Below are 25,262 nucleotides of genomic sequence, written 5' to 3'. Positions count from 1 at the left end.
GATTGCAAATAAACACCCCACTACAATCATGTAGGGAAAAGAAAACATCGCTAACTACACATGCATACATCTGAAAAATGTCACAGGGGAAAACAATAGATTTCTCATCGCGGGATTGAGAGATAGCGAGAGAGAGAGACGCCTTAGGATTAACCATATTCAAACACGTTTTTTATTTTTATTTTGTGTGAATACCGAGGCCATCACCGGCGAGGGTGAGAAGGAGGATAAGCGGCAACACAAATATAATGCCTTGTAAAAATAAAGAAGATGGACCTATTGTGGTCTTGAGTGATGGTTATTGAATTAAGAGTGTGTGTTCTGTTTTCTCTCCCGTTGCAACGCACGGGCTCTTTTGCTAGTCAATCAAATAGGATTAGGAATACAACATCAAGTCTGGTTCCCCTTCGGTACACCCACGAAAACGTATAAAGAGTAATATGAACCTTTGACATATGGTACACGGTTTTTTTAAACACCTATAATTTTATTCGTACTCATAACAATTACAGGTACACTTATTTGGACCTAAGATCTAAGAAAAATACAAAGATCTAAGAAAAGACAAATTAACTCCTATGACTAAGAATTACAATGAAGAGCGTGTTCGGATCCACTCCGCTCCACAACTTTGCTCCAGGAGCGGGGCGAGCGGTGCCGAACGCAACTACTCCGCAGAGTCAGAAGAGCGGAGTGGAGCAGACTGTAGTTAAATCCGGCAGAGTCGCTGCAACCGAGCTCCGCGTGCCACTCCCCGGCCTCTCCCGCAAAACTTACGGGTTCGCTTGATCCTATTCTCTCGCTAGCGCACAACAACTACCTGAACCTCACACCCCGTCGTGTAGGGAGTGGAGTTAGTTAACAAACGTGATAGCTACTCCCGATTTTTGGGGGCGGAGCGAACAATCCAGGAGCAGGGAGTGGAGTCAAGGATTCGAAGGAGTGGTGGGGATCCGAACACGCACGAAATATCTTGAAAGCAACTTCTCCGCGGTATCAGTCTCTTCTCGAAGAAATACTCCAAAAACTTCGGTAAATATGCTGCAATTGGACTGAAGCAACAATATTGTTACTCTTTCACCCACACGAACTATATCAATAATGGTTTTTCAAAGCGTCTTGAGTCGCCCATCCGAAAAGATGCGAAGCCTTGATCTATGAATGTACTGGGCCGAGGATGATCCCCTAGAAGAGCAGGTCATCAAATCGCTATATCTTCATCATGATGTCGATGAAAGATTTCACCTCCATAAAGAATTAGATCAACAGAAAAAAGATTGACACAACATAAACTCATCAGATTCGAATAATTGGATCTACGAGGGCAGAAAACTCTCTAACCTCATGGCACCGTGAGAAGAAACGAGAGAAAATTTATTTTCACACAAAACTAGGATGATCACTAGACGTAGAACATGGACTAGATGTTGTTGAGTTAAGAGTGTGTGTTCGGTTTTCTCTCCCATTGCAACGCACGGGCTCTTTTGCTAGTCAATCAAATAGGATTAGGAATACAACATCAAGTCTTGTTCCCCTTCGGTACACCCACGAAAAACGTATAAAGAGTAATATGAAGCTTTGACATATGGTACACGGTTTTTTTAAACACCTATAATTTTATTCGTACTCATAACAATTACAGGTACACTTATTTGGACCTAAGATCTAAGAAAAATACAAAGATCTAAGAAAAGACAAATTAACTCCTATGACTAAGAATTACAATGAAGAGCGTGTTCGGATTCACTCCGCTCCACAACTCTGCTCCAGGAGCGGGGCGAGCGGTGCCGAACGCAACTACTCCGCAGAGTCAGAAGAGCGGAGTGGAGCAGACTGTAGTTAAATCCGGCAGAGTCGCTGCAACCGAGCTCCGTGTGCCACTCCCCGGCCTCTCCCGCAAAACTTACGGGTTCGCTTGATCCTATTCTCTCGCTAGCGCACAACAACTACCTGAACCTCACACCCCGTCGTGTAGGGAGTGGAGTTAGTTAACAAACGTTATAGCTACTCCCGATTTTTTGGGGCGGAGCGAACAATCCAGGAGCAGGGAGCGGAGTCAAGGATTCGAAGGAGTGGAGGGGATCCGAACACGCACGAAATATCTTGAAAGCAACTTCTTCGCGGTATCAGTCTCTTCTCGAAGAAATACTCCAAAAACTTCGGTAAATATACTGCAATTGGACTGAAGCAACAATATTGTTACTCTTTCACCCACACGAACTATATCAATAATGGTTTTTCAAAGCGTCTTGAGTCGCCCATCCGAAAAGATGCGAAGCCTTGATCTATGAATGTACTGGGCCGAGGATGATCCCCTAGAAGAGGAGGTCATCAAATCGCTATATCTTCATCATGATGTCGATGAAAGATTTCACCTCCATAAAGAATTAGATCAACAAAAAAAAGATTGACACAACATAAACTCATCAGATTCGAATAATTGGATCTACGAGGGCAGAAAACTCTCTAACCTCATGGCACCGTGAGAAGAAACGAGAGAAAATTTATTTTCACACAAAACTATGATGATCACTAGACGTAGAACATAGACTAGATGTTGTTGAGTTAAGAGTGTGTGTTCTGTTTTCTCTCCCGTTGCAACGCACGGGCTCTTTTGCTAGTCAATCAAATAGGATTAGGAATACAACATCAAGTCTGGTTCCCCTTCGGTACACCCACGAAAAACGTATAAAGAGTAATATGAAGCCTTTGACATATGGTACACGGTTTTTTTAAACACCTATAATTTTATTCGTACTCATAACAATTACAGGTACACTTATTTGGACCTAAGATCTAAGAAAAATACAAAGATCTAAGAAAAGACAAATTAACTCCTATAACTAAGAATTACAATGAAGAGCGTGTTCGGATTCACTCCGCTCCACAACTCTGCTCCAGGAGCGGGGCGAGCGGTGCCGAACGCAACTACTCCGCAGAGTCAGAAGAGCGGAGTGGAGCAGACTGTAGTTAAATCCGGCAGAGTCGCTGCAACCGAGCTCCGTGTGCCACTCCCCGGCCTCTCCCGCAAAACTTACGGGTTCGCTTGATCCTATTCTCTCGCTAGCGCACAACAACTACCTGAACCTCACACCCCGTCGTGTAGGGAGTGGAGTTAGTTAACAAACGTTATAGCTACTCCCGATTTTTCGGGGCGGAGCGAACAATCCAGGAGCAGGGAGCGGAGTCAAGGATTCGAAGGAGTGGAGGGGATCCGAACACGCACGAAATATGTTGAAAGCAACTTCTTCGCGGTATCAGTCTCTTCTCGAAGAAATACTCCAAAAAACTTCGGTAAATATGCTGCAATTGGACTGAAGCAACAATATTGTTACTCTTTCACCCACACGAACTATATCAATAATGGTTTTTCAAAGCGTCTTGAGTCACTCATCCGAAAAGATGTGAAGCCTTGATCTATGAATGTACTGGGCCGAGGATGATCCCCTAGAAGAGCATGTCATCAAATCGCTATATCTTCATCATGATGTCGATGAAAGATTTCACCTCCATAAAGAATGAGATCAACAAAAAAAGATTGACACAACATAAACTCATCAGATTCGAATAATTGGATCTACGAGGGCAGAAAACTCTCTAACCTCATGGCACCGTGAGAAGAAACGAGAGAAAATTTATTTTCACACAAAACTATGATGATCACTAGACGTAGAACATAGAGGTCTTGAAGATCCAAGGTGCCCCCCCCCCCCCCCCCACACACACACACACCTCTCAGCGCCAAGATGGCAGCCAGAGACGAGAGGACGTAAATTTCTCAAATCACAGTGGCCATATGTTCGCCTAGGCGTCAGTGTTATTTGCACCTTGGGCGGGCCTGGCCCATTTATGTTTTTTTCTTTTAACCACTGGGATAGTTCAAAAAGTACAACTTGTGATTATTGGGATTCGAAGGCAGATGATCCACCTCTATAAGTGATGCTGCTAACCACTGAGATAGTTTAACTGTTGTGCCATAAACCTTCTTTCCTCCTTGTTATCGAAATATAATGCTAATATAAAAAAACATGGATCTGATTTATTTTTTCAGTTTGGCCGTTTTTCTGTGGATTTTTCTTTTTTCCTTATTTCTTTCTATTTTTGTTTTATTTTCTTCATTCACAGAGTTTTTAAAAATTCGTTACATTTCCCAAATTTATGAATTTTTTAAATGAAATGTTTCCAAACTCGTGACCTTTTTAAAAATTCACTAAAAAATTGAAAAAAATACCATACTGTTATTAAGGGAAACTCTGCGATTTTATATCAAATTCATGAACTTTTTGACTCTATGATTTTATTTTTGTCATGATTGTTTAAAAAAATTCATGAGCCCATGGGATATTTTTCAGTGGTCAAGAACGTATCCTAATCCATGCGTTCATACGCTCACTCGCGCTCGCTCACCTGCTCAGCCGCTCGCGTGTGAGTGCCGGTTTGCTAGACCGGCCCAAAAACTACACCGTGTGAGCACTGAATGGCTTACCAAGTGCGACAATCGCTAATTAGGAGCTCTCGTAAGTTTGGGGATAGCGTCAAATAGACGACACCACGCACAGGAGGCCGCCCAACTGGGCCGGCCCATGAACTAGCGTTCAACAGTGGATGCACACTGTAGCCCTGCAAAAAGAGCAATGCTACACACACGGGGTAGTTTTTACAGATTCAATGGACTGTGATTAGGTGAAGCTTTTTGATTGGAGATTAGGAGAGAGGCGGACCCACCCCACTGAAAATCAGGAAAAGGGATTAATTAGCGTTGTTGACAAACACAGGGTCTCCTGAATGGACAAACGTGCTACAACTAGTTCAGCTAGTGAGCGTTCATGGTTTTATAGCACTACAAAGCCTTAAGGATATCACCCACGCAGAATATTTTTTAAAACTTTGAACGCCAAACATTTTTTAAGCAAACGTGTATGTTTTATGAAACGCAAACAATTTTTAGATTTGTGAAGTAATTTTAAAAACTGGGCATTTTAAGAAAATTGAGTTGTTTTTTTACAATCATGTCCAAAAATAGATCATATTCAACAAAATATTCGGTTAGGTCAGAAGGGGTCTGTTTGAGAGCACATTTTTTTCAACATCCATCAAATGACCCCAATTTTTTCCCATTAACTTATATGACCAATTAAATGCACCATGCCATGTTATTTTGCTTTTGGAGAAATTTTGTATTTTCTGGAGTGTTCTTGGTTACAAAAGGCAGATAAATGGTCGGACGTATCGCAACTTTGTCGAAAATCGTTCAAACCTGGTATGGATGCATTCCATGGGCATTCACACCTTTCTTGCAAAAGTTGGAGTTATTTCAAGAATGATAAAACTAGATTGTGTTCAACGGAGTGTGTTCGGGTAGGCCATAAGGCTATATCTAAGAGCATGTTGTTTCTCGACATCGTTGAACTGGCCTCAACTTTTTTCATGGCCTTGTATGACCAGTTCAAGGCATCATGCCAAGTTGTTTGGATTTTCAATAATTTTCGCATTTTCTGGAGTTTTCCCGGTGAAAAAAGGTTGATAAATGGCCCGACGTGTCGCAACTTCCGTATGGTGTCAGAAATCGTTCAACCCTAGCATGGATGCCTATCATGGGCATGTCCACCTCCATCTTCCTGCAAAAGTTGGGTTCAATTTAAGGATGTACGAAAGTAGGTTGTGTTAAACAGGTGTCTGGGTAGGCTAAAAGGCTCCGTTTGAGAGCATATTTGTATCTAGACATTCTTGAAATGGCCCCAATTTTTTTACACGACCTTGTATGACCAATTCAAAGCAGCATGCCAAGTTGTTTGAGTTTTTCACAAATTTTTGATTTTCTAGAGTTTTCCTGGTGGAAAAAGGCCAACAAATGGGCAGACGTGCAAGGACACCTAACATGTGCATGCCCACCGGATTGCAAAATTTGAGGTCAGTCCTGAGATTTCTAGAAAAAATAACATGTTCAACAGAGAGTGTTCGGGTAGGCGAGAAGGGTCCGTTTGGGAGCACCTCGTTTCTCTACATTTCTTAAATGTCCCCAATTTTTTTCATTGCCTTGTATGACCAATTCAAGGCACCATGCCAATTTGTTTGAGTTTTCAAAACACTTAACTTTTCTGGAGTTTTCTCTGAAAAATGCCGATAAATGAGCAGACGTGTTGCAATTTGCATATGATGTCAAAATTCATTCAAACCATGTGCAACGAATGTTGTTCGTGTAGGGCGAGGATGGTTCATTTGAAAGCATGTTGTTTTTCAACATCCGTCAAATGGCCCCAAATGGGGCACAGAACTCTGCTATATAATGCAACAAAGTGTCATAACACAAAGCAACACATTTGACGAGTTTGCTCGGTGTAAACTGAACACGAAACTGAATAAGGCAGTTAATATTGGTATCAGTTTAAAGATTTTGGTGCAAGAAGTTCAAATATTAAAAATAAAAACCTAAAAAAGTTATATGATTTAAAAGATTTGGATGCTTTAAATTAGAGGTGAAAGAAAATATTGAATTTATTGTGTGGAAGAAGAGAGAGTAGGTCTGCCACATTACTGTGCCTGTCTTGCATGTGAAGTACCGTGATGGGCCGGCTGCTGAAATACCAATATTTCATAAACGTTGTAGAAAAGTAATATACAATTCAAGATCACTAGTTTTCGTTTAACACAGTACAGCCGCAAGCGCTCATACAAACGCGCATACACTCATCCCTACTCTTACGAGCATCTCCGAGAGACTGAGGCGGCATATCATATTGAGATTTTACTAAGTCATCGTAGGCGCCTCGTAGTCAACAGGAATGTCTCCTCCCACTGAAAGCGTATCACTGGAAATTCTGAAATAAATCCAGGATAAATACGAGCACCATTTGAACCCTGATGCGCTGGGATACCACTGTCCACCTAACTATCTCAACCACAGGTTGATTCGCACGAGATCACTAGCTGGTAGGTAAGGTTAACGCTCAATTTTCCTCTGTAGGCCCAACGCCCAATAGGCGCTCCCATGGCCGAAGCCCCGAACCCTTGATGCGATGCACAAAGGGAGGGAACCCTAGTTCCGAAGCCGCCGATATCCCATTGTCACCTCCCCTTCCTAGCCCGCAAGCTTGCCTGTCTCCCGCAATGAAATCCGAGGTGACCCACTGACGAGACTCGGCGGTGACCACCCTTGGGAGGTCCTCTCCCACGTCCTCCTCGACTCCTCGCTGGGCTCTAGGCTCTAGCTCACCGACCGCCGCGAGTCCCTTGGCGCGGGGACTAGGAAAGGACAGCGCCGGCCGATCATCCGCTCCCCTGAGCACTACTAATGCCATCGCCTCCCGAATCGCCTTTCAATTTGCTATGCCGTACAGAAAATAGTCGGCCCATCTCGCTTGTCGCTCTATTCTCCATCCATTTCTTTTCTTCAAGTTGATCACAAAGTCCACCCTGACTTTTAGACAAACAGAAATGTCACAGCAAGGCCACGTCCATTTCTTCAAGTTGATCACAACAGCCCGTCCCCTTCCCAACTTGGGGCGTGTTCCGATACAACATCAGCACTAAAAAGACTGTCCGAGTGACTTCAGAGATGTCGAATGCGGTGACTCCAGCAATGAGACAAAGGTAGTTGTGGCGACCATCCGCTGGCCCCTAGTCGGCAGTGCCCGCATGATGACACAATACCGGCACATTGATATCTTCGATATGAATGGGCTGCCACCGGTGCACATCACCCAGACGATGAGGCCGGAAAGCGACCATTACAACCCCTTCGTGCTGGACTGTGGTGGCCGCATTTGATACCACCGCTGCAGGAGTGGGAGTGACCTTGTACAACACGGAGACCACGTCCCCAGGAATTTGCACAGGCTGGAGTCCCCGATGAAGGACGTTGGTTTGTTTCGGGTGTCTGGTGTGTTCCCGACCATCTCCAAGGACGGCTCCAAGCTCGCCTTCATCAATAAAGAGTTTAAAGCTGTGTGGATTGCTGACAGCCAAGGGTTGCGCATCGTGTACGAGACAAGAGAGCCGGACAGCATCTTTTCCCCTGTGTGGAACCAGAACCCTGACAAGGACATCCTCTACGTTTGCATTAGCACTACCACTAGCACCTACTTGAATGCTCGGAAGTCGCTGGAGATCTACGCCATTAGTAACGCCTCTGGTGACGCGGTGCAGCGACAGGTCCAGAGACTCACCTATGGCGGGTTCAACAATGCGTTCCCATCGAGCAGCCCAGATGGGAACAAATTCGTCTTCCAGTCCACAAGGGATTTTTTTGCAGAAAAGGTCAACTCACTGCAGCAGCAGCAGCAGCAGTCTTTTGGGGGTAAATCAACATCTCGGCCGATGAGGAATATAAGGGAGAAGCAGGAGCACAAGAATCTGTTTGTCGATAAAGAGTACGAGAATCTGTTTGTCGATAAAGAGCACAAGAACCTATACATAATGCTGAAGATAGACGACAAGGGATCGGAGGAAGGTTGGGTGACGCGGCTGACAAAAGGGTCGTGGACAGACACCCACTGCCAGTGGTCTCCTAGAGGGGACTGGGTCGCCTTCTCGTCGACGCGTGACAAGCCGGGGGAGAACAGCATGGCCCCGGGGTCTTTCTCCGTGTACCTGGTGAAGGCGTACGACCCGACGGTGGTGATCAAACTGATAAATGGATTGGATGGCTACCGCGGTCACGTGCACTGCCCGGTGTTCAGCCCAGACGGGAGGAGCATTGCAGTGACAATGGACCTGGTGGCAGTGTCGGTGGACCGAAACTCGTTGCCGATGTCCATGTATGGGGTGCGGCCCTACGGCGACATCTTCGTGGTGAACATCAACCCAGATGACAATATGATGAGAAGCAAGGAAGTCAAGTGTTTCCGGCGCATCACGCACAGCCGGTATGAGTGCTCTGCACTGGCCTGGACATCGGTGCCGGCAGACCCTGAAGTGTGGTGTAACATCATGCTATTGCTGGCGGAAATGGAAGGGCACCACGATGGGTCACAACCTGATTTATCTTTGAGTCACAACCTGCAGCTTTAATGTATCTTCTTTCTTCTTCCTTAACGGCACCCTGAGCTTTCTTTCTTGTCTCGCCGGGCATTCTTGTATTTCTTGGCCAATTCACTTCTACCTCTTCCGGTTGTCACCGCCTCCACCGTTCTTCGCTGTCATTGGGACGTTACCGGGCGGTAAGTTCCGTCAGAATAGAAGCTCTTCAGCTGGAAGACAAGCATGTTCAGTTTTGGCACCCGTCTTTGCTGCTCTGGATGCAACAAGAGCAGAGCAGTGTTTCCAGTTTCTTCAGTCTGGTTCTTCCCAATTCAGAATAAATGTGTGGTCAGTTATTGTTTGTTCATAGTTTTGCCACGTCCAGATCTATGTGTGGATCATTTGTGGTTGATTAGTGTGTCATTATGTTGCTTACAATCAAGATGTTCTGAGCTCATAGACCATGTATTTTTTTTATGTTTTTTATAAAAGAAGGGCTCTCCCCTTTTGATTTTCATTAAGGAAGGGAAAAACAATCAGAAAAGGATAAAGAAGGGACGTTGGATAAAACAATCAAGCTAATCAGTGTCAAAAAACGTCTTACATTATGAGATGGAGGGAGTACTATACTATAGCAACCCATTACGCTTTTGAACCCAAAAATCCTCAATTTCGATTAATTCGGTTTAACCAAATGGTTTTCGGTTTCTAACCGAAAAAACTGAAATGCAAATGGTTTTCATATTTCAAAACTGACACTGAAACCTGGAAAAACCAAAATTTCGGTTCGGTTTGGTTGTTTGGTTCTGTTTTTAGTTTTCGGTTCGATTTTGCACACCTGACCACTAGAGCACGTCTTCATTGTGTGGAAATTAGACATGTAGGAATGACAATTTCTATTACCAATTGTTTTCAGTATTTGCTCGTGATTTTCGGTTACCAGTAGTTTATATCAGAGTATATTTATAACACACGATAAACCATACACTACAAAATGTACACTTAAAATTTTCTTATGAATGGTATTTATACTCATAATACGGAGAAGTGAACTCTCAGAATTAAGTTGCTCAGCACCTGTGTCAGCAACTTCAGAAGTATTTTTTTCCAAGAACACGCAAGAGCATTGCATGTCTTTTCTATTAAGGATGGGAAGAGAAACAAGAAATTGCTTTCATCAGTCATGAAATGTGCATCCCCTCACACGCGTGTCTTTTTGGGACCACCCATTTGCGAGGCTGGATGCCACCTGTTTTTTTTTCAGTTTTGATCTTTTTGTTTTGCTTTTTCTACTTTAAAATAATTCATGATTTCAAAGAACTTCCAAGTTTAAAAAATATCCAAATTTCAAAAAATACGAATGTTTAAAGAAAAAGTGTTTGAGCAATTATAAATGTTCATGAATTATAAAAATAGTCATGATTTTGAAACAAGTTCAGGAAATCATAAACTGTTCACAGATTTCAAAATCTTCATGATTTTGAAAAAAAAATGCTCTCATATAAAAACAATCATAATTTGGAAAATAATTGCCTACTCATAAATGGTACGTGAATTTTAACAAATGTTTGTGTAATCAGAAATTGTTCACACAAAAAAACATGTTCGTGAACTTAATTTTTTTTTCCCACATTTCAAAAAAGTTCATCCATTCAAACAATGTTCTCTAAAAATTTCATGATTCAGTAATTATAGATGCCTTTAAAAATGTTAATAGAAATGAAAAATATCGCGAATATAACAAAATGTTCCAAAAATTCTAATAATATACGTTGATTCAGAAAACGTTTGCTGATTCAAAGAAATATTCACAAGTTTCGTAAAAATATTCGTGAATGAGTAAAGAAATGATCATGAATTCCAAGAATATAACGAATTTAAAGAAGGATCTTAATTTTAAAAAAGAAACTCACGATTTCAAAAAACATTGTGAATTTGTAAAATGTTCATGATTTAATCAAATGCTCTCAATTTCTGAAAATATTCAAGAATATCAAAGATGTTCACAAACTGAAAAGGAATAAGAGACAAAAAAAAGGTAAACGGAAAAGAAAAAAAGAATAATAAAAAAGGAAAGACAAGAAAAAGCAATAAAAATATTGAGGTAAACAAATAAAAATAGAAAAAAAACCCAAAATTAAGACAAGGAAAGAAAGAAAAATAATAATAATAATAACCAGGTATTGGAAGCATCTAGAACATTCCAAAAATAAAAAAGGAGATAGTTTGGCCTGCCAAAATGTATGTAGCGTCGGTGGTGGGTACGCATTGCAATTAATTTTGAGGATTTGAAATAAAAGATAATCGATAGAAACAAAAAGTTCTAGAATTCGAAAATAGTTCATAGATTTTGAAACAAAAACGTGGATTTTGAAACAAAGTTCATGGATTTGAAATTTTCCATTGGTTCGATTAGAAGTTTACATATTTAGGTTATGTTTGAAGATTTTGAAAATAGTTCACAAGTGTAAAAAAAATCACGGATACAGAAAAGGTTCACTGTTTTTTTAAATCACGAGTTTGAAAATTTTATCGCATTGTTTTCAAAATGTTCAAGGATTGTAAAAACTACATAAATTTGCAAAACAAAAGATCAACAATTTCGAAAAAAAATCACAAATTTGAATGTTCATTGGTTATGAAAAAAGGTTCATAAATTTTGTAATTTTTCATGAATTTGTATGTATTCATGTATTTTGAAGAAAATTGTAGGATTCAAAAGAAAGTTCAGGATTTTGAATAATGTTCATGTGTTTTTTAAAAAAGGTTCATAAATTTAGATAATTTTTTTAATTTGTAAAAAGTTTGTGCATATAAAAGTAAAAAAGTGAAAAAAGAACAAAAAATGGAAAATGAAAGGAAAAGAAAAAGAAGAACACCAGAATAAAACACAGTACAATTCCTAAATGGGCCGGCCCACTCAGTCGGAGGAGCGTGCGCGAGTAACGGAAATACACTATAACCAAGCGGCGGAGGCTCCTGGCTACCTCCGGCAAGCCACGCTGCAAAGATGAATGTTGATGGCTGGTTGGCTAGGAGCGGAGCTCGAGGTGTGGCAGCAGTTATATGCAGAGACAAGGATGGTCGCTACCTCGGAGCATCAACCGTGGTGTTTGATGGCCTCGTCGATCCGGCTACCCTAGAAGCGCAAGCATGCAAAGAAGCTCTATCGCTTGCCTTTGATTTACACCTAGCTTCAGTAGTTGTGGCTACCGACTATGCAGAAGGGGTGGCGAACCTAGCACCTAAAGTTTCATGCCGGTATGTCACTGTCTTGCGGGAGATCAAGCACCAGCAAACCCTCTTTCAAGCTATCGATTTTGTCCACGAGAAGCGTCAATACAATGGCGAGGCTCACGCCCTTGCCAAGGCGGCTTTCTCTCTTCCATCTGGGCGCCATGTGTGGCCAGTAGCTATGCCTGATATAATTTGTATCCCTAGAAACATTATGATTTAATAAAGGGTCCAGATTCTCAAAAAAAAAGCGGCGGACGCACGTGCGTGGAATATGATCAGGGAGACTAGCTTCAGAGCACCTCGTCCGCGCCTTATGCGCTTGCTCGGCCCGGCAACGCTTACGTATAGGTTGTTTGGGCTGGCCTATTTAGCAGAACCGATCTACGCTTCTGTTCATTGGTGGTGGATACTGTTCTGGTATGTTGGCCCTATGGGGCCTTAGCAGGACAACTTTCCAATTGTTAATTACAACAAGCTTTGCCGTGCTCCGGTGATGGATGGTCCTTTGTGGCCTTCGACTTTCCTCCAGTGCTAATAGTTGTCGTTAGATGGTCTACGGATCTGAATGAATAATTTACTTCTGGGGTTTTTTGTAGTACCTTGACAGTTGATGAAGAGATTCAAATAAAGTTGACCATTGAACCTTTGACCACTTTCACCATTGAATTTTTTTAAAATTTGTAAAAGATCATTGATTAAAAAATATGTTCATGAATTTCTTAAAAAAGTTCGTGATTTGAAGAAAAATCATCAATTTTGAAAAAAATGGATTTGAAAATGTTCGTCAATTCTAAAAAAATCATAAATTTGAAAAAGTTCATTGATTCGAAAAAGTGATTGATTTGAATAAAGTTTGAGAATTTGAAAAAAAAAATTCATCTATTTTCAAAAAAATAGGGATTATTAAAAAGTTCATAGATTCTGAAAAAATGTTCATTGATAAAAATTACAAAAAACATTCACTAGAAAGTTAGCGGAAAACTGAAAAGGCTCACGGATTTGAAAAAAAAATCCATCAATCTGAAAAAAAAGTCATGCATTTAAAAAGGAAAAACAAATAGAAAAAGAAAACAGGAAATAAAACCGTGTATAAACCATAGAAAAACCATCCAAACCATATCGAAAGAAAAAGGAAACCAGAGTCCCTTTTGTAGAGTTACATTTTGACGCACAGAAAAGATAAAAAAGAGTAAGTAGGCATGAAAAGTGAGGTGTGCAAGTATGTTATCTCATGTACGCCCATTTTTTGATAGTTGAAGAAAAGATAAAGAAAATGTAAATGAGCCGAGCCCAGGATCAAGGGGCTGTAACCTGTTTGTAGAATAGCCTGCAAGCGTCAAATAGGAAATTGGGGCAAGCCTGGCCTCAAGCGAGGCTATAGTGGTCGGCCCATTATCATAGTGTGGGTGTGTCTTGTAGTTGTGTATCGGCTTTTTACCTCCTTTTTTATTTTTGTTCATATTTTCGAAAAATTGTAAATAGATATATTCAAGAAATTTGTTTACCAAAATTTAAAAAGTTCATTCCACATTTAAAATTGTTCATGAAGTGTAAACAATATTCAAGCAGCTCTAAAAAATTAATAGCATTTGAATAATGTTTTTTAATTAAAAAAACATGTTCAGTTGTTTCACAAAAAATGTAATAACATTAAAAAATTAAATAATTTTTCAGGAAATTCAAAATTTATTTCGTAGCATAAAAAAAGTGTATGCGCCATCTAAAAAATGTTCGTGATTTTTAAATATATGTTCATGAGATTTTTAGAAAGCGTTTGTACAATGTAAAAATTATATTTGTGTAGTTGAGAAAAATGTTTCGTGCCATTAAAAAATGTTCACTGTGTATTTGATGAATGTTTATCATGTATTCGACAAAAATCTTGAAAACATGTCTTTGAAAAAAAAATCTGTGATTCAAAAAATATTCAACATTTATCAAAACAATGTTCCACATGTATACCAAAAATTTATATTGTGTTGAAAAAAAAAACTGATAAAGAATTATGTATGAATGAACTACATGTGAAACTCTACAATGCATGTGCCTGCATGGATTTAAAGGTTCGAGGCAGGGTATGCGGTTGCCTGGATGGATCGCCCGTCGCTGTTACAGCCCAGTGCAATTCGCGATTTCTCGCAGGCGATGAGCTCGTCTAGAAAAACGACTCGCATGTATCATTGCTTGCCTCACTTCTCGGATGAATCTGGTCTTTGTGCGGAGTAAGGATAAAGTACAGTTTTGCATCGATGGAAATGATACACTGTGGAAGGCCTATGCTATCTTGCATAACGCTGAAGATTCTCAATTATTTGCTCCCTCTGGAATTTATCTACAGATTCGTATTTTAAGGAGCATGCCTGTCGAACTAAGTTTTTAAGGAGCACCTGTCACCAACTTCTTCTCCGACTGGTCCGATTATGATATCTGGAGGTTTGGTGATCGCCGGCGTTGTGGAGGTTGAGGTTGCTAAAATCGCCTCGGTCTTAATTCCATGGAAGGGGAGTTCTCTATTAAACTTTTTTCATTCTTTTAAACAAGAATCTCTAAATGAATTGTGGATACATCTATATCCCACACTAAAACAATTGAGTTTAATTGCAATCAAGAATAAAGAAGTCGTTCCTCATGCTAATTAGCCACTTTCCCATCTATGGAGATTTTGCAGACGTTGGATATTCAAGGTCAAATCTCACAATGTCCATAATTGCTACTCTCTCCATTCCTAAATATAAGTCCTTTGAGAGATTTCAATAATGATTACATACGAAACAAAATGAGTGAATCTATACTTTAAAATATGTCTATATACATCCATATATAGTCGATATTGAAATCTCTAAAAAGACTTATATTTAGGAACGAAAGGAGTATCCGTGAATGGCCATATGAATCCTATTTGAGGCCGCGATATAGTCTGTTGAAACTACTTTGGGTACACGATACCGAGGTTTCATCACCAATTCGCCACTTTCTTGATTTGTGGGATCCGTCAACCATGCAACTCGCGAGGTTGACTTGATCTTCCTGCGCCGCCGTGCCATTGTACACTTTCAGGTGGATATGCTAAATCTAAACATGTTTCGAAACAACGGCAATGTTGGAATTACCTCGGTCTCTGTCGGGGTTATTGTCAAGCTAAATGGATACAGCTTTCCACTCGTGCTTGAGGAGGATGATTTCATACCCGATGATGATATTATCCCTCTCATCTGGAAACACCATGATGATGGTCCGACCATGGGTCTAACCGTATAGGCTTAGCAAAAGGAGCCTGGTTAGTAGACCGAAAGACTAAGAGCATCTCTAGCCGTTGGCACCTCCAAGAACATCACCGAATCAAAAAAGTTGGTGTCTTAGGGGTCATCCAGTGAAATCCGGCGAAATAAAAAGGGCATGTTCCCAGTCACACCCCACCCTAAGCAAAAGTTTGTGAGGAGAATGATTAAGTGGGCCAAGAAAAAAAACATGTGGTGAGACTCGAAACTTCCGCCGGCGCCCCCAAGAGACCCCCCAACGTGTCAGATTTCACATGAGTTTGCCGACGCTATTTTGACGCCCTGAGGGGCGTTGGGGGCGTGGCTGGGCCGTTTTTCGGTAAAAAGCGCCGAGCCTAAAATTGAGTCTAAAAAGATGTCCTGGGGGCTAGTGGAGATGCTCTAAGGTGGTCTAGGCATTCATGACCTTCAGGTTAAGAATTACTTTTTACTTGTGTCCGACTTAGAGAATCCCGCCTAGCCCCATCCCGGTGGTGCGTCTAGCATCATCAGTGGGTGTGCGGAGATGTGTCTCCTGCAGGTCTATCTTTGGTGGATCTACTCAGATCTAGTACTCGTCCGTCTACGTTAATGTGTCTTCAGGTTGGATCATTTTGATCTACGCTACTCTTCATCGGTGGCGGTTGTTGTTCTGATGCGCTGGTCCTATGGTTCTTAGCACGACGACTTCCCGACTGTCTACTACAATAAGTTCTGCCTAGCTCCAGCAAGGGAGGGAAGATGACGGTGGTGCGCCTTCGGCTCGCTTCAGTACTTGTAATCGTCGTTAGGTGGTCTACGGTTCTCGATTTAATTTTTACCATTTCTGATCGTTGTACCACCATGATTGAAATTAAATAGATTAAAAGTATTCCCGCAAAAAAAATATTTCTTACTTAGTAAATGGTTGTTCAAACTATTTACTCAGGATGACATTTAACCAACTTTGTTGCACAATAAGTATCTAGAGCAAAAAGTTGTGTCTCAGGCATGTTGAAAACTTCAAGACTCGCACTTTGGGCTGGTCCGATAGCGGAAAAGAAACACCTTTTTCTTTGGATCTTTAGTGATAAAGGATAGCTTGGAGATACAACTCTGAAAGGATAATTGGCTAGGAGACGTCACTCTTTGGGAATAGTGTCCAACCTTGAACCACATTGTACATGATAAAAATGGTACTCTTCCGCATGTTTTCAATTCATCCTGTCAGATATATCATTTAGGTGGGATTTGATTTGCCCCCGCCTTATGTCATGGAAAAATCTTCTATCCCGTTTGGATCTGATTAGCCCGACACAATGATCAGATGTGTTTTTCTTGTATCTCACTATGGTATGTCCTTCATAATCAACTCTATGTACCATGCACTTACGCACTCAAAGATTTTAATGGATAATAATAATCAAATTTGGAAGTCAAAGATTCCAGTAAAAGTTAAGATTTATATGTGATGTCTTAATAAGGGGACTCGTAATAACTAAAGACAATCTCACTCATCGCAATTGGCAATGAAGCGAGAACTGTAGTTTCTGTAATCGCGACAAGACAATCAAACACTTTTTCTTTTAGTGCAAGTTCATTTTTGTGTTGTTATCAATATTTATGATACTTGGTGAACGGAATTGCAAATAGGTTGAAAACATTAACAATGATGGTTGCTTCTGTCTTATTATGGTCGCTTCGGTCTTATTATGATCGCTGTACCAATGTATAAATGATATTATTTTTAGTTGCAAAAACTCTACTGTTTTGAAGGTAATTTTTCGCTGTACGCATTGTCTTTGTACGTGGTTTACGCTACACCCAACAGAGTACTAACCCATGTTCAATGCAATGTGTATGCGGTTGGCTATAGAGGTTTTTACCCAATATGAATGACATAGTGCCGGTCCTATATTGCTTTACGGTTGCCCATATTTTCGGGTTTTTATCTTTTCTTTTGTCGGACATTTGATGTTTGACTATGTACATCTTAAACTATGCAGAGGTGGAAAGTTACTCATCTTAACTGGTTTTGTAGCCTGTTGATGTTATATTTTTTTTAGTTAATAAAACACTATTTTTCTCACAAAAAAAATAAAAATTATTTATCAGGAAAAAAAAGAACTTATCTACAGACTCTCTGTCTTGGTTAGAGCCTTTTTTTTAGGGATATCTCGGTAAGAGCTGACGGATGATATTTTTGACTTGTCTTGTTGTCGTGTATGCCGGCCTGCATTTTGTATATTACAAGTCTAGTTCTTATCTTAGCGCAGGCCACGTGTGAGCATATATTCATATTTTTACAAGTGGCCTGGCCCGATCGTGGTCAAGTCGTACTTTCATATTGCCCTCAGATCAGCTAATTTCCAAGAGGCAGCGTCGACGGCTTAACCAAGCCAGCTGCTAAATTACTTAATTGTCGCAGAATAAATTAAACGAGAAAATGTAGTCCAATCACTACAAAGATCATGCTTGTATAAGTGCGAGGGATCCTACATACTATGCCATATCCTTCCCGTCAACTAGCAAACTCTTCGACCTGCTCCATACCCCCCCTGGCGGCACCTTGGAATCTTGGATCTCCTGCAGGTAGATGCAAACTCTGTGCTTTTACCAACTAAATTAAGCATCTTTTGTGGCCCAATTTGTGTTTGATGATCCCCTTATGCAAGTGGCCAGCGGCAAGCTGCTGTTATCGTTTTCGTTTGATAGATTCCTTCCTGTTCTAGCTCTGTTTCTTGATGCATACGCAGACTATAAATCCAATGAATAGCTTTGTCCTTCAAGCTTCACACAGGTCCTTTTTCTAGATCTGATCATTTCCCTGCCCGATCTGCACACACATCTTCACATATGTATGTATATATCGATGCCTCAAGTCCTGGGTTCTATTTCCTTTAACTTACTTATTATGATGCCCTTGTCTAAAAAAACCTTATTTGATGCCCGTCAAATCTCGTATCGCTCGTCCTAGTCCGCGGACAGGACTTCATATACTTTATAATTAGCGGTGTATAAGATCTAATCTATCTACCTATCCATTGTAGTACACTAAATACATAATACAAAAGAAACAGTGAGATGTATTGAAAACAGTCCTCGATTTGATGGACCATCCTTTAATGGTAGATCATAATCATTAGAGTTACATACCATAAGATCTGTCAATTCGATCTACATAGCTATAGACATTTGTAAGAGATAATACAGTACCTAAACAGGAGTATAAATAAGCAGTTATGCATGGCTTAGTAAAATCTGATCTGAAAACCAGTGAAGATCGTCTGTGTCTATTTTCTTGCACAAGCGAGAGCTCTAGTAAACTTTGTCTTAGACTGATCAGTTCCCTTCAATCTCAGTATGCTTGTCTCAGTACGTGCAAACTGTACCTTACCTTTACCCTAAAAAAACGAAACTGTATCTTACCTTTGTTATAAAATGAGAGCTCTACAAGTTTTTCTAAAGTGATGCGACGTTTACACTTGTTGTCACGCATGAGGACACCACGTCAGGCAGGTTCATCTGATGGGCCGAGCCGGCCGAAGAGAAAGAAGCGGCCCAACCGTGTATTCGACCCAACGACCTGGGAAATGTGATATGTAGTCAAGCGAGGTTGTCTCAAAAAAAAAAGTAGTCAAGCGAGGAGGGTGATCGGTATCGCAGAAGTGACTGGGTGTAGTCTTTCCCATTTTCCCTTCCTCTATTTCCCGAACCCTAGTTCCTCCTCTCTCCCCGAATCCCCAAATTCCTCTACCCCAATCTCCCTGAATCGATGAACTAGATCAAGAAGAGGCACGTAACAGTTGTTTATCTTGAAAATCATAAAAGGAAAAACAATAGGGTTTAAAATACATGAATGCGCCAAGACTACGACCCAGGATCGCTTGATGGGCAAGCATGTGGCGCATAGACAACTTGGTCTTTTCCCCCGTTTGGATTAGGGTGCTGGTTTTTGTTAGCGCACTGGCGTTCCATGCCATGCGGTCGTGTTGTGGACTTGTGGTAGTAGCTCTTGTGTCCAGTTTTCTTTTGTTTCTTTACTGTTCTTCTGAAACTTGATATTTTTTTCCATTTCTGTTTTAACATTATCCATGTTTACACTTTTCCTTTTCATTTTTGGAATACATATCAACTTTTACATAGTGAACATTTAACGTATACAGGTTGAACATTTTTCATATACACGGTCAGCATTTTTCGATACATGCTTAAACTTTATCCAAATACGTGTTGAACATTTTTAAAATTCATATTTAACATTTTTTAATAGACAATGACCATTTGTAAACACATATTGAACGTTTTTCAAAAACTCCACATTTTTTTATAACATGTGAACATTTCCTGAGTGCTAATGAACATTTTTCTGGCACAGATATGTTTTTAGAAAAATTGTGCGGACAATTTTGTACATTTCATGAACATTAAAATTTCATGAAAATATTTTTGAATGGGTGAATATTTTTAAAATTTCATGGACAATATTTTTATGTTACAAACAAATTTAAGAATTACATGATCACAATTTTAAATTTTCATGACTTTTAAAAAAAATCAAAAACATATTTAATGACATGAACATTTTTCTTAAATGGCATGAACGTGTAAAATTGCACGAACAATTTTTTACTTTCCATTAACATTTTCTAATGTGGTAAACGTTTATAAATTTTAATGTCTAAACATTATTTACAAATTTATAAGCATTCTTTCTAAATTGTCATCAACAGTTTTAGAAAGTGTTTTATATAGACGTTATTTTTTTTCTTTTCAAAAGAGAGAGCTGACAGACAGCAGTTGTTGACAAGAACGAACTGCAGTGTGCTCATCTTGAACAAAACATATCAACTGCAACGGCAACTGATTTGTATTCTGTCATAAGCTAATAGAAGGGACGTACACAACCGAGAGCAAACATTTGGTGCTCAGGTACCATAGTGCTAGTTTTTTTTATATATATTTAGAAGTTTCTAGAAAAATCAAAAAATTTATGTGAAAACTTGAATGTATTTACTAGGGATCCATGAAATTTTGTTTATTAATTTGTAATCTGTACAAAGAACAAAATTCTGGCCAAAAAATAAACAAAAGCGACCCATTGGAAAATATATATTTATATTTTTATACGCCACATGTGAAAGTAAAATATTGTGAAGTTTTGCACATACGTTTATACATGTGTGTATACAGGACCCTCTAAAAAAAGTCTATACAACAACCCCTCAAAAAAATCAAGTCTATACAGCAAGCTGAAGTATAGTAAAAACTATATGTTGGGATAACAAAATATACACTCCTAAAAACAAAAGGAAAAGCCAACGCAAGGCTCCATCAAGCCGATAGGTCAATGGCTAGGAGGTGACGCAAGACGGCGGCCCACTGCAATCAGAGAATCCATCATGCTGCCCTACCAGCCCATGTGGTTGTCAGTGCTGCAAGAAGGCCAAAAATCAAACACAGAGTTAGAGGTACATCGTAAAAAAGACATGCTTGATGATCATCTTGTTATGAGTCGTCCGACGGGTTTAGGTCATCACCACGAACACTAACCATAAGAGGCATTTCCTCCCAACAAGTACAGTTGGCCCTACTTTCCAAGAACTTAACTTAGGCCCCAGAGACCCACGGTCAACTCTCCATAGGAAGCGGGTAGCGGTATGCCAAGCCAACATAGAAGAGCCCCAACGAGGTCAGGTGGTAGGATATGACGCCCGGAGTGTCCGGTAGCATTGGTGGGAGGGCCACCCATAAGGCATCCGAAGCTACGGTTTCCTTGGATTATCGAAATGGTATGTTCCAATTCTTATTGTGGGTGGCCAAGGAAATCAGAATCATCAGGTCTGAGCAGATCGCAAAAAGATCAGGAAACTCGTGCAAAGCGGAAACCTGCCAAGCCATTGGTCCAGCGAGAAGATGGTCCCTTCTCCATTGCCTATGATGATGCTGAGCCCAAGGAGAATACCATGTTTGATTGATTAGAGAGACTTATAAAACTGAAAACCTCCCCTACCTCTATGAACGCAGGCAAGAAGAGAATGACCCTACTGGTATTTCGCTTTACTAAGTTGCAACCATAAGGCCCTTCATGCCGAGAATCCGCCACACGCATCTGGAAGGCCTCCTTGGAGGCCTGAATCCTCCAACTCCAACTCAAAATGGCGGGACCTTCTGTGTACAAACTAGCCCTAACTTAGTCGCCACCATTTGCTCTCTCTCATCCATAGAGACTCCCCGAGCCACTATTAATGACCTGGCCGGTGGTGTCGGAGAAAGATGCTGGCCAACAAGGATGCCGCGCTGAGGCATTGGGTCGTTGCTGCCATGTCACGTGCTTGGTGTTTTGCGAGCTTGGTAGCGGTCATGTCTATTCTTTCCATACAATTTGTATGCATATATGCTAACTATGTGAAAGGGTTTCCATGTTATTAGAGAGATAAACAGAAGACGTCCAAGCTAGCGTTATACCATGACGACAAAGGAGTTTTCACTCCAGTTACTAAAAGAAATTACGGATAATTTTTCTGAGAAGCACATCATTGGTCATGGTGGCTATGGAGTAGTTTACAAGGTATGCCAATATGATTATTACCTACGTCGATCTTGTTATAATTTCAAAATGATATAATTGTATGCACCTTCATGAACCAATGTAGCAGGGAGTGCTGGCTGATGGGGAAGAGATTGCTCTCAAAAGGCTTTATCCCGTGCCTGGGCTTGATGACACGCAATTTACGAACGAGTTTAATAATCTTATGAAGGCCCAACATCCAAATGTTACCCGGCTGATTGGCTACTGTTATAATGTAAAAAATGAACGCGTTAAGCTCAATGATAAGTATGTTTTTGCCCATTCGGATGAAAAAGTTCTATGCTTCGAATACTTGAAGGGTGGAAGCCTTGACAAGCACATTTCAGGTATGATGGTGCTCTACTTAAACCTTATTATTATTTTGCATGTAAATCAAAATTAGCCTTATTATTATTATTTTTAGCGTCTTGGTAATATGATGCATGTTTACTTCCACAGATGAATCGTGCGGACTCAATTGGCACACCCGCTTCAAAATTATTAAGGGCATTTGTGAGGGCTTAAATTATCTTCACAATGGATCCAAAGATCCTATTTACCATCTTGACTTGAAACCCGAGAATATAATGTTGGACGAGAATATGGTCCCCAAAATTGGAGATTTTGGTTTGTCGAGACTCTTCCCCTCAGCACGAACCTATGTCACAATCAAAGTCATAGGAACAATGTAAGTTGATATGCCTCATGATATATAATCAGCTTGTCTGGAAAAATATTGAAAGAAAGTGCATTGGATACATACCATGCAGTGGATACATGCCACCAGAATTCATCGAGAGACGCGAAATTACATCAAAGTTTGATATATTCAGTTTGGGTGTTACGATCACGAGGATAGTGGCTGGATATGACGGCTACTCCAAATGTGCACGCATGTCTCTAGAAGAATTTATTAAGCATGTATGGAAGATATCTTGTATTATGAAAACAATTTTTTCCACATATATTATATTCATATTGTGATGCATTAATTTTCATGCCACCTTTCGCATTGCGTTCCAACTTTGTAGGTGCATGAAAACTGGGAAAAACGGTTACAAGACACAATGTCGTCGTACACACCAGAGCAAGTTACAACATGCATCAAAATAGCATTAAGCTGCGTGGAAAACACGCGTGAGAAAAGGCCTAATATTGCCGAAATTGTTGATAAACTGAACATGGTTGATACAACAGAAAGTTTATCTACAAGCCAGGTATATACGTTGGGCAGAAACATATTACACCCCTTTCCATATTGATCATGTATGTGGCCACTAGTGCCACAATTGTCATTTCTGAGAAGGAGGTACACGTGATTGACCGCATCACATATCCTCTATAATTACCCACACGAACTTCCCACTCATGATGAATGCTTACTTAATAATTTCATTTTGTTCTTTACCTAGTAGTCGTTTTGTACATTTATTATGGGAGTGATAAGTAGGCAAAGTTGATAATTAATCCGCCCATTTGGAAATAGATGGTGTTTTAGACATGGACACCGTGTCCAACATGAATTATGACCATTACTTTTCATATGAATATATAAGTAAAAAATATGTAAGTATTATATTAAGAAAATATTTTCCGTAGAAATCTGAAATCAAATGATGGTGTACTCCTACTAACTAATATAGAACTCACTGAAAATTGTGTTTTAGATAATTTTGACACGGTACTCCTACTAACTAATTAAGCTACTATAGTGATTAGGAAAATATATATATCTTTCACCAAATTTTTCTTAATAAACACAATTTTCAGTGAGGTCTAGATTAAACTACCGAATCAAACTGATGTACTCCTACTAATTAATAAGCTACTATAGTGATTAGGAAAATATATATCTTTCACCAAATTGCTTTTGAAAAAAAAACAGAGCCCCGCGCCCACCCACTAAATGATATCAATTTTGAACTACATATAGTGCAATGTTAATGTTGGGTTTGATATATATTAAGTCACAACAAATTTATTTTCTAAGATGAAAAAAAAAATCATTTGATGCTACTGTATAGTATTATTGATGTAAACTCTTTTTAAAGAGTAGATTCCATTTTGTACACAACTTACAAGATGCCTTTATAAAGGACTAATCATCTTAAGTGCTGTATGCCTGTATATGCAGATCGCCAAGAAACGAAGCTGGAACTCAGGTAATTATCTTGATTAATATAGTTCGTCAAGAAAAAACCTAGAATATCATCTGGTCTCTAATTTCAAGTTGCTATTGCCCAAACCAATATCTTCTCATCAGTCTAAGTAGCTCCAAGATCGTGATTAACTGGCAATTGCATCCTGGACCCCAGACATTCTTGTTGAATGAATTTGAGTCTATCGAGAACTGAAAGAAATTATGTTCACCGACCAAACTTCATCATGAATTAAAGAAAGAGCAGTTTTAGCATGCTCCCTCTTACCCCCTCTTACTCCCTCTTTTCACAGGAGAGGTAAGAGTATGTTCAGATCGACTACATACTCTTACCTCTTCTGTGAAAAGAGGACACTTAAGATGAAAAAATTATCAGCACCCTTGGTGTTCAGTAAACTGCTAGACTTTTCTTTATTTTTAACAGGTGATCAGTTTTTGAAACACCTACCAGAGCGGCTCAGCTTCTTCCCCGTTGGCGCGCGGGACGTTTTGTCGGCGCCGGCTGGCCCTTTCTCCCGCTTGTCCCCGCTCGGAGCCGGTGCCACGCTGGCGGAGTCGACGAAGATGCTGGGATGCCACGTGTACAGCAAATACTTCGGCTCGCGCAAGGCGCGGGAGCGGTGGTGGCGATCGCTGCTGGTGCTCTGGATCATCGGCTCCACGCTCGCCTCCTTCCACCTCTTCCACTACATCAACTCCAACGCCGTCGAGAAGCGCCGGGACTCGCTCGCCAGCATGTGCGACGAGCGCGCCCGCATGCTCCAGGATCAGTTCAACGTCAGCATGAACCACCTCCATGCCCTCGCCATCCTCGTCAACACCTTCCACCACTCCGGGAATCCTTCCTCCATCAACCAGGTACGGCTGGCTCAACTTCTTCTCGCTCTGCTCTCCGTTCCACCTTCAACGGCGACGGCGGAGTCGATTTATGTTTGTTTTCGTTGGCTGCAGGTGACATTCGCGACGTACATGGAGAGGACGGCGTTCGAGCGGCCGCTGACAAGCGGGGTCGCTTACGCGGTGCGGGTCACGCACGCCGAGCGGGACCAGTTCGAGCGGCAGCAGGGGTGGAGCATCAAGAAGATGTACTCCCCGAATTCGC

The 25,262-nt window shown here is 40.6% G+C and overlaps 1 protein-coding gene and 1 pseudogene across 1 annotated transcript in view; both read left to right on the top strand.

Annotated features, from left to right (window-relative positions):
- Nucleotides 1-7,107: 7,107 nt before the first annotated feature.
- On the top strand, nucleotides 7,108-9,009 carry LOC125516406 (annotated as a pseudogene).
- Nucleotides 9,010-17,848: 8,839 nt separating this feature from the next.
- The window catches only part of LOC125516405 (probable serine/threonine-protein kinase PIX13), a 10,635-nt gene continuing 3,221 nt past the window's right edge, over nucleotides 17,849-25,262 (top strand). The window contains exons 1-9 of the mRNA XM_048681868.1: nucleotides 17,849-18,023; nucleotides 21,864-22,002; nucleotides 22,091-22,349; nucleotides 22,462-22,690; nucleotides 22,773-22,923; nucleotides 23,034-23,219; nucleotides 24,137-24,164; nucleotides 24,585-25,018; nucleotides 25,112-25,260. Of these exons, the coding sequence (XP_048537825.1) occupies nucleotides 21,901-22,002; nucleotides 22,091-22,349; nucleotides 22,462-22,690; nucleotides 22,773-22,923; nucleotides 23,034-23,219; nucleotides 24,137-24,164; nucleotides 24,585-25,018; nucleotides 25,112-25,260 (1,538 nt within the window). The 5' untranslated portion in view covers nucleotides 17,849-18,023; nucleotides 21,864-21,900. The remainder of the gene's footprint in view (nucleotides 18,024-21,863; nucleotides 22,003-22,090; nucleotides 22,350-22,461; nucleotides 22,691-22,772; nucleotides 22,924-23,033; nucleotides 23,220-24,136; nucleotides 24,165-24,584; nucleotides 25,019-25,111; nucleotides 25,261-25,262) is intronic.

The sequence above is a fragment of the Triticum urartu genome, chromosome 6 (genome assembly GCF_003073215.2).
Source record: "Triticum urartu cultivar G1812 chromosome 6, Tu2.1, whole genome shotgun sequence".
NCBI classification, from domain to species: domain Eukaryota; kingdom Viridiplantae; phylum Streptophyta; class Magnoliopsida; order Poales; family Poaceae; genus Triticum; species Triticum urartu.
The sequence above is the reverse complement of the archived record's forward strand: the minus strand, read 5'-3'. Positions and strand labels throughout refer to the sequence as shown.